Source organism: Ctenocephalides felis, unplaced genomic scaffold (assembly GCF_003426905.1).
Source record: "Ctenocephalides felis isolate EL2017-DRISC unplaced genomic scaffold, ASM342690v1 CF-g0.4_SCAFFOLD_01170, whole genome shotgun sequence".
Taxonomy (NCBI): domain Eukaryota; kingdom Metazoa; phylum Arthropoda; class Insecta; order Siphonaptera; family Pulicidae; genus Ctenocephalides; species Ctenocephalides felis.
The window spans coordinates 17,459,717-17,476,360 of NW_020537324.1; the positions used below are offsets into that span (position 1 = coordinate 17,459,717).

General features: G+C 28.3%; 1 protein-coding gene across 1 annotated transcript in view; it reads right to left on the minus strand.

Annotated features, from left to right (window-relative positions):
- Positions 1-16,644, minus strand: part of LOC113366928 (probable G-protein coupled receptor 158) — a 156,657-nt gene that overhangs the window by 93,485 nt on the left and 46,528 nt on the right. The window contains 3 exon segments of the mRNA XM_026608570.1: positions 6,550-6,643; positions 6,720-6,847; positions 14,528-14,719. Of these exon segments, the coding sequence (XP_026464355.1) occupies positions 6,550-6,643; positions 6,720-6,847; positions 14,528-14,719 (414 nt within the window).

The following is a 16,644-nucleotide window of genomic DNA, read 5'->3' on the forward strand; positions in this document are numbered from 1 at the left end:
AACAGGTGTCACTGCTGCTTGACATCAAGCTTTCCGAGGCGAGTGTCAAATCTGGCATTTTTTGATTGAGATCACAGAGCTCTAACTAAATCACAAGAAAGCTAGCAATTTAATAAATAATAAACCAAAATTAATAATATTAAATAGTGGCCAGTGAATAATAATTTTATACTACATTATCTGCCAAACTTGACACTATAATCGTCATGTAATAATGGAAATTTTGGATACAATACATGAAAATTAGCGTAGCACTGCGTATTATATAATAAATATGAGTAACTGTTGCTTAAACATTTAATTTTTTGTTTTCCATGCAAGATAACAAAAATTCAGTTGTAAATGGCAATTGGGAATTGTAAAACAACAAAATTCATCAGTTGAGTAAATACAAGGTAGAGCCTCTTGATATTATAAGATTTTCAAATAAAACTCTGTTTATCCAGATTATATGAATACTATTAATTAATTTATTCATTTATATTATAACCTATTTTTTGCCATAAGATTCATATATCATAAATTTCTACAAAAAAATTAAGAATATTTTTGCATTTGCCTAAAGCTACAAGAATCAAACCTTTCCTTCATAAATTTTGTAACTTTGAATACAAAAAGTTGTGCTTTATTAGTATGAACGAAGTCCTCGATTGCCATCCCAAAATGAACACCCAAAATCGGCACTTCAGATATTTTCGACAAAAACTTCCAAGTTTATGAATGGGGCAATGGCCTGTTATCAAACTTCAGTGAATTATGAATACAAGATGGCAATGAAATTTTAACCCTCGGAATAATTAAGTGAGATTAAACGATTTCATACTATCAGGTGAAGTATGTAAAGTAAAAAAAAGATGCTCGTGAAAACTTTACTTTATTTAATTATATTTTCTCTGCTACTGCTTGAACACTCCGAGAATATATAATGTTATATATTATAAAAGTTTTTCTTCGCGTACATGAGGAATGATTTTTTTTTTTAAATTATAAAGCTTGTGGCAAGTCAAAAATGAAAACATCTCAGGAACACGGTTTTATAACATTTTGTAACACGAATTCTAAGGAAAATTAATTAACTAAAGATGCAATTAGTAAATTACAGTCAAGTATAAAAGACGCAAGTATAAAATAATATTATTAATTTTATTAGAATATAATTAGTATATTTGTAGTTTTATAATATAATATATATTATAAAACTACATTTTTATTTTATTAACTACAAAGTAACTATTGTATATTTATAATAGTTACTTCATAATATGAATCTAAATTGTTTAGAAATAAAATATTGATAGCCTGCTTATTTAATCTTTTTCTAAAAACTTTACAAGACATCTTTATAATATTTTTAAATTTAAATTTAAATTTGAATAAATTTAAAAAAAGTGATAATATTAAATATATAATAACAAATAGTTATTTAATAATTCTGCACTTATTTTTCATAGTGGAAATCAAATATATAATTCACGTAAGACATAAAATTTAATCTTAATTTGGGTAAGTTGGGTAAGTTATTGTAACGGGCCGAAAATCGAAATTGAAATTTTTTACATTTCTCGACGTTTTGAAGGTTTCTGAACATTTTGGCATACCTCAGAGAAAAATGGATGTGTGTGTGTATGTGTGTATGTATGTATGGATACATATTTCTAGTCACGTTTTCGGGCGCACAGATCAACCGATTTGAATGGTTCGAAAAAAAATTCGATGACTATTGATAGGGAGATGTGCTGATTAGTTTTTGACAAAGGCAGGTCGAGCAGTTACGTAGATAAAGAGCAAAGAGTGCAGAAAATAGAAATCGAGTTTTTGAGAGGACGGAGCATCCGATTTGAATGATCTAAAAAACATTCAATTAGTAATGACTGGGAGATGTAGAAATAATAAAACTAGATCAATTCGAAATTAAATGTAATATCATGCACTTTCTTTATAAAATAGAATTTCAGATGCAGAAACAATCATATAAATCACTTAATGTGCATAGACGCTAAGAATACGAGAAAAATAATATAACTATTATCTAGTAAAAATAATGTTAAAATTTAATTAAGGATGATAGGATTCTTACTACTTGACCAAAAAGATTTTTTTTTTATAAAAATAATATCCTCGTGTAGAGTTAAATTTATTTTCTTAAAATCTTAAGAATACACCATTCTACTTACAAATACAAATTACGAACGTTTTTAATACACACAAATATATGTACTATAAAATAAAATAATGCATTCAAACTACTCGTTCTAAAACCAACAGATATGCATTCTAAATATTGTAAACCTTTTTGTTTGATATTTAAGACTCTTTTGTAATGTTTGTTTTGCAAATTTAAGTAATGTAATATTTTACCACAGATCACATAGTTATACCTTTAACTGATATTAAATCCGTTTAATATTTTATACATTTTACTCATTATTCATTTTTACGTTTTTATTTCACATTTTCAATTTAATGAAATAAAAGGTTTTATTTATGTAAGGCCAGCACGTTAGAACGCTAACTACATAAAATCCAATTGAAATTTGAAGAATGAATCCTTATGATGCAAAACACAAGTTGCCATCTATATTGTGCTATAGTGAAACCAATAAATTTTTATTTAATACCCGTTCTGATAGTATTTATACACCGCAAGGGATGACATAAATTCCTATTGTCAGGAGAAGTTTCGCCTAGAGCCAGTTGTTGCTCCGTTGACCCGCGCCAAACAAAGGCGATATCTCACAGGAGCAAAATTGGCGCGGTCCATGCGACTTATTTATAACAGTCTAGCGATTTTATGGAAATTGCGGTCAGACACAAAGAGGGATTAAATTGAAGGCAGATAAAAATCAGAATTTGATCAATTATTTTCGATATATTGCTCCAGAGATAAGTAGAGATCATTTTATTGCGATGTCCAATTGAATTGAATTGAACGATTGAAAATGATGAACCCAGTAGTCTCTACAAATCGATAGTAACGTTTTGTAATTTTCATTTGTATCAGTATGAATTTATAAAATTATTTATGGTCCTGTGATTTTGTAGAAATTACGACCAGACAAGAGCATTTTGAATTGAAAGCTATCCATAATTGGATCAAGCATTGTCCATATTCTGACCAAATTTAAGCAGAGATCGTATAATTGATGAATAATGTAGTCCAGAAAAATAGTAAAATTCAGTCGCAAAAAAAATTACTTGCGCATTCATGAATATCTGTATGCATCAAATGCAAATATTTATTTTCATTAAACATATATAAATCTGAAACCATCGATAAAAGCTAAATTGAAACTAGTGGGGTGTATGGCATCGTGCCTTAAGGCAAATTGCTGGAACTTCCCATACCCTAACGAAATGATCGAGGAATACTGAAAGTTTTCAAATAGATTATTTTAAATATTGTAACATTGTCTAATAATTATAAGAATTATATAAACTGAATTGCAAAGTTGAAACAATTTTTTTTCCAAAATCAATTATTTTATTAAGACAAGCAGAAAGTTTTTTGAATCACTTAGCTTAGTTCTCTCAAAAACTGTCATTTTTTGCACATTCAGCTCCGTACACATTCAGCTTCCGCACTCTTTGCTCTTTATCTCCGTAACTGCTGGACTTGCCTTTGCCAAAAACTAATCAGCACATCTCCCTATCAATAGGAATCGAATGTTTTTTGAACCATTTAAATCGGTTGATCCGTGCGCCGAAAACGTGGACGAAAAATTGTATCCATACATACATACACACACACATTCATTTTTTCTGAGAGATGCCAAAAAGTTCAGAAACCTTCAAAACGCCGAGAAAGTTAAAAAAATAAAATGATGCGGTCGATGCAACTTGTTTATGTACTGTTATTTTACATTTCGGCCAAACAAGGGCATATTGCATTAAAATCAAACAAAAATCCATGTTTTATCAAATATATTCAATAAATAACTATTACTAAATAAGATATCTTTAAAATAGTATAGTTTGGTCGCAAAAAACAAATCGGCTGTAACATTCGTAAATATCGGTAGAAACGTATATATTTTTTATGATTTTTAAATTTGTCGACATTTATTATGATTGACTATATATAAATCCAAAACAATAAATAAAAAAAAAGTTGCCAATTAGAGATTAATTACTTGTCTCAAACAATACATGTGAAATTGATGAACGCAGTAGTCCATATAAACAGTATAGTTTGATTGCAAAATATAAATTGGTACCTCATTTTGTAACATTCATAAACTATATATAATGAATTTGGAAAAGATGTAAATATTTATTTTAATTGACCAAATAAAAATATAGGCAATCCATTATTTATTTTCCGGCGATTTTGTACAATTTATGGTCAGGCAAAAACATATTGAAACCAAAGTAGATAAAAATTAGATCATTTATTTTTTATATTGCATCACAGATAAGCAAAAATCAATCCAAAACATCTAATACACGTTTTTTTTTTCATTTAAAGCAAAAAATTGCTGAAATTTTATGACAATAATTTTGTTTCTAGCATTTTTAAACTTGAAAGCTTATATAACAGAATTTTATGATAAGTATATTGGAAGTAAAATGAACTTTACATTAGAATTAGAACATGATCTATAAAATATCAAAAAACGTTAAAATACTCTCAAAATTTATTCAACAAAATCACAACATCTAAATCTTAATATATATACCTCGATTTTATATCTAAACAATGTCTTCTGAAGATGCTCTGTATCCCCTCAAGCAATTATAAATAACACACTGGGGTGCATTTTCTATTTAACTTGCGTATATACAGCAAACATTACATTATGCGAGACACGTCACCTTTAACATTTTTTTTGGGAACGACAATGTGTATTTTAAGGATTTCATAGTAATAAGAAAATGTGAGTCGTTCTCAAATAAGGCAAAGTATTATTTCACTTGCGAGAATCTCGTTATGGTTATTGCGCGCACATGGGAAGGTAACGCGATGTTAATATACCCACGTTATTTTTTTATGGGCACCCTTGAATGAAGGAAACTGTGAAAGTAAATATTTGATATATTATAATAGTAATACATTATTATTATTATTATTTATTACTTTCGCAATGTACAATTAACTCGTCGCCAGATACACCTATAGGAGGAAGTCCCTATAGATGTATCTGGCGTTATTTATAAATAAATCAAAAAATATTTTACAAAATGTTTATTAAATTATGATTTATGTTAGATAACAAAATTAGAAATCAAACTAAATTAACAAAACCGCAATCTTTGTTAAAAAATAATTAATACCACCAATGAAACTTTGGTATCAAAAAATATGAATTTAATCAGTGGCACCTAGTACCGGACATTTCAAAATAACCTGCATAGATCACATATTTAGCCATCTCCACACTCTGAAATGTCTGCACCAATATTCTTAGTTATTGCAAAAAAGTCACTATTCATCCATCCTTTAGGCTGGGCCACACCGATGCTCTCAGCTGGTGCATTCACCATAAGCTTTTCATTCTTTGACCAGGAAATACGAAAAATGGAGGTATAAAGTGACCGTTAGCACTCATACAGAACAAAATTAAATAATTGGAATAAATGACATATATGCGCCCCCAGTGCCCCTTTCACTTGTATTTTGAAATGAAAAGATTTATACTTGCTTAAATAATACGTGTTAAATAGAGACTTTCCCATATAAACACTTAAACTATCATTATTTGAAAGTAGCACATACTAAGACAAAACTTATAGAAGTCATAATTCATGTTTTGATATAAGATGAAATTATTACTAGATCATTTATCAAAATATAACATCGTTGGGTAAAAAGATCCACCACCGATAGTTAGAAAAAAAGTAGAGTATAGAATATTTCACCAATAATATTTGAAAGTTAAAAGATATGAACCAGTCATCACCTTGTTCTCACAAAGTTGCTATTGGGAGATAAACGGCATTGTTTGAAAATCCTTAACAAAAGTATTTTCTTTCTTGACTTATTTTTTTGGTTGTGAGCACCGTTGTTTAGTTTTCGAATAAATAAAAATAATTAACAAAATTCAAAGAGATAAATTAATTAAATAGTTATTCAAATTCTGCTGATAAATATTTTTATCAAAATACCAGGTCAGGGTTATAATCTCTGTAAAAGATGTACCCATGGGATTTATATTTTGCACCGGTTGAGTAATGTAGCTGTATTAACCTGACAATGAGATTCTCCTTGTAAGCATTAAATAAACGTTTTTCTGTAGAAAGCCAAGCGTTGTTTATAATCAATTTCATTGCTAGTTTATAAATTCTGAAAGAGTTTAAAGTAATCATAGACTGAAAAAATAACTCACTCCATATAAATATCAATAAAATTTCATCAAATAAATTCTCGTATACGTCTTGCATAAATTCATATAGTGCCCATGTTTACTTCTGATATTGCTTATAGAACGCTTTTCAAATATTTATACAGACGTAGAGAACACAAAATATTACATCGACGGCAAACGTCATACACGAACTTATTCCTTTGAATTTATCCGTAAGCGTTTTTAAAATCAATATGAGCGAACGTACCTGAAATTGAGTGTCCGCATTTCTGCTCGCATAGCTCAGATGTATCCCGATTGCCAGTATAAGCATTTCTACAGCCTGTGTCACGAGATCCCATCTGTAAGATATTAAATATTTAATATATCTTGTCCCCAGAACTTTGTGTATTAGTATCCTTCGTGTCGATATATTACCTGAGCGGTTTGCAAGTGCTGAACTTAAGTCCGTCGATCGTGGACCCTACTTCGACGATACTTTGATGCTCCATGTAGTCTAAGCTGGATGCGGTGAAGGCGGCCAAGTAACAAAGTGCTGCCACGACCTGGAAAAGGGGGAAATGAATTTTCGAAATTTATAAAAGAATTTCTAAACTTTTTTTGGGCGGAAAATTAAATATGTTCAAGAGTTTTTACTTGAAAATTGGTTGTTAAAAGCTTGAATATATCAAAGTTCAATAAAGCTAATTTTGAAAACTTAAATAATTTTCGTTTTTAATGAAATTCAAAATACATGTACGTCGAAATTAACATAACTAATTTAATGTACTCTAATATATCTATATTATACAACAATTAGTAATAAATAAAATGTACAATACTATCGTTAATGGTAAAAAATTAGTCAAGAAAGGTTTTAAATATTGGCCAAGAAAGGATAATAGACACAGAAATTTTAGTCAGATAATTGAACTGTTCGAGATAAATAATTAAACATGTTAAAGTTTTCAATGAAAAACCGTCTGTTACATGCACAAAAATACAAAATTCAATTAAGCCAATTTATAAATTTTATTACTTTGAAGGTATAATTGAAATCAGCGTATATAATGCATAATGTATAAAATAATTTTTACTCATTGTAACATTAAATAATTTTCAAATTTTAAACTATGACGGATTAAGCTACAAATGCTGATTTGCTATTGGCCAAACCTCGTAAATAATTATAATAAAGAAAACAAATAAAAAATCCAAAGATGTCGTGGTGTTTTTTATATACTTAAGGTACTTCTTTATATATTTAAAGTAATTACGACTGAAAATATTTTTATAGGCAAGACAAACTTCGCTGAAGTATTTATGTCTACAGATATGTACATAGGTTGCCATTCTGATGATCATGAAGACTATATTCTCAGAAAATGTAAAAAAAGTTATGATACAGTAGGGTAATTATAACATCTAATGTAGACATAAGTAATGGCAAAGTTTTTTTTTGACAGGCAAAAATGTACAATACATTTAATTACTTGAGTATATTACCCTAGGTAGGGTATTGTACTCCGTCCAAGTTTATATGACATTATCAGTGTATAACATATTTTACTTCAATAGTTTTTGACATTGATACAATTGGCACAAAAAAGGGTAAAAGTAAGTTAGTAAACACCGTGAGTATGGCACATAAATATCTAATGAGCAAATGATAATTTTATTATTTATTACTTGTAAATTTGTAGTTTATGATATATATATATATATTTATGTGCAGTTATTTTTTCATACAATAATTCAATATTGATACGTATATTACTTTTGTTTATTTTATTTGTTACTATTTTTTCTAGGAAATTTAAAACATAACAAAACAATCACTTGCATCGGTTTGTGATGGTTATCAAATTATTTAATTATTATTAGGCAGAACAAAACAAATCAATCAAATTTACAGTTTTGAAGCAATAAATTAAATTTCCAGGTAAAAGAAACCACAAATATTCAAGATTGAGTAAATCAAGTTTCCAGAAAATCGATAACATTAAGGTTAAAGTCACAAGGCGAAGGGTAATTTATATTGATGAATGCAATTTGTTTTGCTGTTTTTCAATTCCATTCTCTAAAATTGCAGATAAATTAGGGGCTATATAAAGCTGCTGTAATATATTTCTAAATATTAATGATAGTTATGCAATTTTCTCTGCTACTTTACCACGCGACTGTTTAAATCGAGTTATTTATAGATCTTATGGGAAAACTTTAATTTAATTTCATCAGAAATATTGAGCAAAATTGAATACTAAACATACATATATTTCAGCAGGCCAATTACTTAAATTAAAGAACATTTGTGACTTACAATTGTTCTGTAACTTTAATGATTACAAATTTTAAGAAACATTGTTTTACAACTAAAATACACGATGAAATTTGCTTCATTATAAATTAATAATGAAACTTCCCGATAAATAATATATTTACTCAAATTATTAATTTTGACAACAAACTTTGATAATTATTTATAGAAATATCAATACTATTTTTTCATCTCTTCTGACAAAAAATATTATTCTTTTCACAAAGAATACTTAATTTTCGCGAAAATATTATATATTGGACAGACACTAAAATTGATGATAATTTTTCAAATTAGTTTCTTGTTATTGTTTATGGATTTTGCTTCATTTATCCAATACAAACTAAAAGTATGCAACACGAAATAAATTGAATCAGCCAGTGCGAAAAAGTAAACAGAAACAAGCAGAACATCGCATCTTTCCGCAAATATTTTTTTCGTCTTGTTAGCTTTACAAAACTAAAAGCAAAAGCTTGCATGCAAACATGCACTTTTCATAACTGTTTGTTTGTGATATTACACTACGATATTTCCAGTTGCAGAGTCTCAGTGTGAAACATTTTAGAAAACATTGTTTAAAGCCAAAGGTTCAAATTAAATAAAATTTTTATGTATCTAGTTGTTAAAGTTGTTGAGCCTTATAATAGACTTTATAAGTTTATCTTGTCAAAAGATCATTTAAAGCCATCTTATAGATTACACAGAATATATTTTGATTATAAAATCTCTGATATCTGCATTGTAGATATGACAAAATGTTTGATATTAGTTTATCCTTTCTGGATCATAGAGATAAAATTTGTACTAATACATATAGGGTATGGTGAGGCACAAATGTTCAATTTGAATTTCAGTAACGATACTGTCTAAGAAATGCCAAGTTTTTAAAACCAACCAGGTACAAATTAGTATCTACTATGCAATTATATGTTGCAATCGAATACGAAAAGTTCACCAAAATTTAATAATAAAAATTGTAATATATCCACATTTGAGAACACATAAAACTCACCATCTGAAAGTGGTTTCGATTTCTATAAATATTTATCAGATTGCTGAAATTGCTGATTGGCGTCAATTTAGTGGCAGTATTTCGTATTTACACAAGCAAATATATATTATTGGATTTTGAGATAAATGATTGTATATGCATATGTATATACAGGTTTACTACTGTATAAAATACTGTATAAAAATATGGGTAAGACTTTTCAATTTGAACCTTCCAGGATTGTAGATTCGGAAAAATGTTTTTTTTTTCAATTTAAAAGTTAGTAGCACTTTTATTGTCATCTGTGATAAATTTGACGCCAATTGGTTTATTGGTGTAGAAGTTACGCTTCTGTTGAACAAAGAAAAAAATTATCCCTTTTCTCTCGGATGCCGCTGCTCATTTTAAAGGTTTTAAATAAGTTGCAAAAGACCTTTAGTGAAGAGTTAATATCAAGGGCAAGTGTTTTTGATTGGCACAAATTGTTCAAAGAAGGTCGAGAGCACGTTGGAGAGAAACCACATCAAAGACGACCAAGAACATCTACTGATCAACAAAATCAAAGAATTGGTGCTGATAGCATGCTTGCTGATATTGTTAGAATTTTAAATGGGTCAGTCAACACTATTTTGAAAGTCGTTTTTGCACCACAAAAATGGGAATTGCACCACGAAAAATTAATTGCACCAACGCATACTGCTCTCGTTCTTCTCGGTGATTTGCTTTGATACCAAAAATAGATGAAGATTTCAAAAGTTATAAATGAAATTTTACTCATATTTATACACATTGGTATATGAACAATTGTAGAAAATCAACTATTATGAACTATTTGTAAAAGCATTCACGGTGATGTCTTACACTAAACATATGCATGTCCTTCTTAAAGTACCTGATAAAAATATAGTAATAAATCTTATAATTAATTCGAACAATTTCGCTTCAATTAAATCATGGCACATATGAGACAAGCGTTGCTCATATAAGTAATTCAGAATGCTTCAAGTTTCTCCATCATACATCAGGGAAGTATTGTTCATTGAACAAACTTGCCTGACTTGGTGGTTTTGACGTTTGCCCTTATGTCTTTGACGCGTTGTTCGTCTACTATACATCGATAAAGTTTAGTGAATGGAACCTGCACTACTAAGATTGTGTTTACCTAAAGATATAATTGCGAATGCTACATATATCACACTGCAATATCAATAGACCACACGGAAATAGATTGCTCGTTTAATGACTTAGATTAATTAACATTCTCAGGTTCTTCAATTCATTATGACTCGAAAAAGACGGAACTGAGAGTAAGGGTTGCATCGAAAGCAGTAAGACGGTAAATCAATTCTCGAAGGAGTAATTGTTTTTTTAGATCAAGAATTGCATTTGTTGATTATATATTTTCTTTCTGTTTTCACGTCTTCATATTTTTGTGTTAATTTACTCATTTTGCGCAAAAATCAAAAGTAAACTTTGTTTTCCATTCATAACCTATCTATATGTTTACCAGTATATAGTCAAAATTATAGACAACTGTAGAAAATGAACTATGATAAATATAATAATATTCATAATATTCACGGTAATATCTTATGCAAAAATATTCACGGTGATATCTTACATAAAAAGCCATGTCTTTTATAACAAATAGGGGGAAGTCCCCAAGTGGCGGACACCTAAGGTTATTTATAAATAAATCAAAAAATATTTTACGAATTGTTTATTAAATTATGATTTATGTTAGATAACAAAGTTAGAAATCAAATTAAATTAACAAAACCGCAATCTTTACTGAAAAATAATTAATACTATCAATCAAACTTTGCTATCAAAAAATATGATTTTAAACAGTGGCACCTAGTACCGGACATTTCAAAATAAAAATATATTTCAAAATAAAAAATACACCTCTTAGAAAATTAAAAATCACAATAACAAATTACAATTTACGATAATTTAACACAAAGTAATAAATATCAAAGTAAAATTTGTCACACTGAATGTCGTCCATAGACAACATTTGTACACACAGGTAGTCGTCCATAGACGACGGTCGTAGAGGATGGATTAATAGTTTATGTTTGTATGAGTGCTATAATAAAATATAGGAAAAATAATTCAAAAGTATATCGAAGCAATATTAAATTCTACTAATTCAAATGATAAATTAATTTAGTTATAAATTTTTCTTAAAACTGAATTTTAATGATTTTTTTTAAAAATTGATTTTTATTGATTTTGACTAGAATATTTGTTAAAAAAAATCTTGATTGAATTACTCTCAATATTTACTCATTTCTTAGTTAACAATATTTACTTAGTTTCTTAGATAACTTTTTTGTGAATATCAATTAATTTTTGCTAAGTAAGTCTAGCGGGCTGAACAAATTATAAGAATATTTTAAGTAAAACGTAACTATTTCACTAATATCATACACGTAATAAATTCATTAATCAATTAAGAGATTAAAAATTTAATGATTCTCATATATACAAGAAGTAAAATCTAAAAATAAATCACAATAAAACTTTTCCTTCCAAGCGAAAATTTTCAGGGGCGCCTACGTTTAAAAAAGTGACGTTAAATGTAATTCAATTACACGGAAAAGTTGTTGCAAAAAAGTAACAAGCAACACGCGGTTTGTAATGAGATAATCATATTTCCTTTTCAGGTAATTGATCACGTTTATTCCTTACAGGACGGTAAGTAGATTTCAACTTTCGCCGTTGTGAATAAGTAATTTTTCCGCGCGTTAAAGTTTTACGACTGGCGCCGAAACAGGGCGGCTTGCCCTTGTCATAAAATTGTTTATTATATTTCTTTTAGATTTCCGCACGCATTAAATGAAATGCGCGATAAAATCGCCTGGAATACTTTAGAATTACATATTTATGAAGAGCGAGCCATAAACAAAATTAATTTAACGAAATGATAATAGCAAATTGATTTGGTAAATGCAAAGGGTGAAAGACAAAATCGTGCTTCGACGGAAAATTGGAGAGTATTCGATTTCATGCAGACTTTATCATTTAATATTTAAAAAAAAATCAAGAAAAAACAAATAAACTTAAGTTAATTACATGTTCTTTGCTCGCATTTTTTATGTTAATATTTATCCTTGGGTAGAGGTAATTAACCAAGTTAAAATCGGTTTAATTTTTAGTAAAAAAGTTTCATTTTTGGTATTCCATGCTACAGTAAATAAATTTAAATCTAAAGTAATAAAAAAGTAGGATTGTAATGAAAATCATGTCATCATCAAGTAGAGAGAAACATTTGAACTGAATGTGAGCGAAATCTATATGCTTATTGTGTTATTTTTAAGTTTATTTTTTTATTTTTTTACTCCAAATTTTTCAATACTAAATTCAACAAGTATTTTACCATTCTAAAATTCTGATTAAATTGCCACTTTTTGATGGAACTTGCCCAAAAAAAACCCTATCAAAGTTGACCAATTTCAAAAGTTTCAATTTCATAGATCAACAAAAAGTCTTAATACTTGAAAAAATGAGGCACTAGCATATTTTTTGACCCGTAATCCTACAAATATTATTCACGTTTATGATTCCAAAGTTTAAATTAACGAAATTAATAAAAGTTAACCGCAATAATCCAAAAACGATCATAATTTTACCAAAGCTCTAAATTGCGCTTAAAAGCTCATAATATTATCACCCCGTTTAGACATGACGTCAAGATCTGGGACACCCTATTAATATACGAGGTGTGTTCAAAAAGTACCCGGAATTACTAATAATTAAATTTCGCGGGTCTGGAGTGTCTGATTGTCAAAATTTTTTTATTGTGTTGGTATACATGCCCCTAAAGTATGATGAAATTTTCAGTTATATTCACTGTTTACTTTGTCTGTGGTAGTCGCTAAGGTTCGACGTGTTTTTCTGAGCTCGGCGATTTTTACAATGGAAGAATTGAAAAGTCAAAGAATTTGTATTAAATTTTGCGTAAAAAATGAAATAAAGTGTTGCAAAGTGCAAAAATTCACCAGATATGGCTCCGTGTGACTTTTTCCTATTCCCAAAGTTGAAGAGACCCATGAAAGGACGGCGGTTTTCCTCGATTGAAGAAAATCGCTGAGAGTGCTCAAGGACATATCAAAAAGTGAATATCAAGGGTGCTTCGAAAATTGGAAAAAACGCTGGCATAAGTGTATTATATCTGGGGGGGACTACTTTGAAGGGGACCACATTAATGTAGACGAATAAATAAATATTTTTTTGAAAAAACGAAAATTCCGGGTACTTTTTGAACAGACCTCGTATATATATATATATATATATATATATATATATATTATATATATAATATATATATTAAAATATATATATATATATATATATATATATATATTTTTATACAACAAAATACTCGCATTCAAGTTTTATTCTCATTTTCATGAAATGGTGTTTGAATTACCTTCGTTAGAAACGTTATAAATGAAGCTTGATTATATCAATTTACTCGCGGAGATAAATAAACCTAGCAAGAAATGCTTTTTATTTGTCTATATATTTACACACACAAACACATACATATATATATATATATATAATCTTGAATTATTGCCTTGAATTTGATGTTGATAATAAATATATTTAATATGAGTTAAAAAGTCGGCGTTACATCAATAAGAATCGTATGACAGTTTTCAAAACTTGATTTAAAATCCTTACGTTTTGGCTAGTATCTTAGCCTTCATTCAGTGGCAATCAATTTAAAATTTTTATCCTAATATAACATATAAAAACATTATTAATCCATGGCATCACAGATGGTAAAACATACAAATAAACATGATAACTTAACAAGTTGTCGAAACTATTGTTCGGAGTTTAAAATAGAAATTTCTATCTTATAGATATATCCCATATTTCATGAAATAAATATGAATGAAAAGGAATGATTTTATTACTTACCATTGCAGAAAGATATTTCAATAAGTCTTTTTCTGGTACGACACAAAGGTGAGTGTTTCGCGTCCTGAATTCTATGAGGTGTCGGTACAACTTCAGAACAATCGCTCCGTAACATAGGACGAAGCCCAACTCCCGGCACCATGGTTCCACTAGGCACCTTTCAGCAGATATTGGCAAAAACCGAATTAATATCTGTAAGAAAAGATCATATATGAAATACTTATATACATAGATAATTATAAATGAATATTTGCTGTTTAACCCTTTCGCCACAAGTGTGTTTTCCGCAGGAGTATCGTTCCTATACGAGAACAGCGTACTGTGTCGTCCTTGGACGACATCCATACACACAGGTAATGTAGATGTAAGCCATAGACGTCATTCGTAGCAAAAAGGTTAATAGTCACTTTTAAAAATAAAATTGCCGTTTTCAAAAATGTTTATTCTATTCACTTATGGAGAAGTAGTAATAAAATTTTGTATGATTCAAGAATTAAAGCCATAGTACTAAATTATATAAAATAAGGTAAAATAAACAAAATTTCTATACAGATTATATGTATAAATATATATGTATATATATATATGTATATATATATATATATAAATGTCTTTGTATGAATTATTGAATGAATAAATAAATAAATAGAATAATTTAATATCGTCTTGCTAGTTATGCATTTCCAACCGAATTACGAAAGTTCGATTAAAATTTCTGCCTTGAGCTTTAGATATCACAGAATATGAGTACGTGATTTTATAGTCTAAAAACTACTTCGAACTTACTACCATTACTAGCATCCTTCAAAATTATATTATTTACAAAAAGTACTGATTTCTATCTCATAAAATGAATGCTCTTTTCTACAATAAACTCAGAACTTCTTGCAGTATATGTCAGAAGTTCTCGCTGAAGAGATTTTCTTTTATGGATCGTATTTTGCACCGATACGCGAGAGAGTTTCATTTGATGTGTTAATTTACCTTTTGCTCTAAATTTTAAAATTATTCAAAAATATAAAATTGATGCCTTCATCAGAGAGGTGAGTGGATTTATTTGAACATATATAAGATATTCTTAGAAGCAAACCTAGATGAAATTCTGAAACAGAATAATTCAGGAATGATTTCTTTAATATCAAGTGCAAAGGACATTTGAAATATTGAACTTATATATGTATATAAGTATATATTATATGGCCTAAATTTCACAAATATAATAAGTTTCAATATAACTAAATAATAGACAACTCTATTGAAGTAGACTTCATATAAGTTAATTGCACATATTACATATACATTAATTGTTGCATAATGCATTTTTATTACAATTTAATCAAGAAAAAGTGCATTCCTACCTAAACACAATGGCACGTAAGTAGTTTAAGATTATTTTTTAAATTAATATTGATTTCAAAAGAAATAATCTTCATTAACGTTTATCACAGTATGCTATCAACAATAATTCATCAGGATTTAATAATAAATTTTTCTAGATGAGTTTGAATATTGATTTTCAATTGATAACAATCAATGATTGTGATGTTTTCCTTCTTAATATGATTTTAATTACAAAGACCACGACTCTAAAGCCCATTGTGTATTTGATGTTCATATAGATGTAGATTTATATCGCAAAAAGCACTATATACGAATCATGATATTTTATTAACATTATTTGTAAGCAAGAAAATACAAAAGTATATTGATGTATATTGTTGAATAGTAGGATATTGCAAATTTTAACGGGATAGGAAGATTTATATTTAGATACACATATATACTCTTCATATATAGGAAGATAGTCATATACTCTTATTATACATTACCATTGAACCGAGTCAAAATAATTTAACTTTGTAATGAGATTATATATTTCTTGTTTATCATTATAACAAAAACTAAAAACAGTAATTTGATAAAGTAAATACACTGTATATTAAAATAGGTTTTTGTCTCTTTATACACTTTTGTCATTTAATTTGAATAAGCTTGAAGACTAAGCAAATGTTTCCAAATGATGATATGTGAATGAATAAACTTAATAATAGTTTTGGTTCAATTATTCTATGCCTTTTTTACTATATTAAACATGTCTATCATAAATTGTTATACCA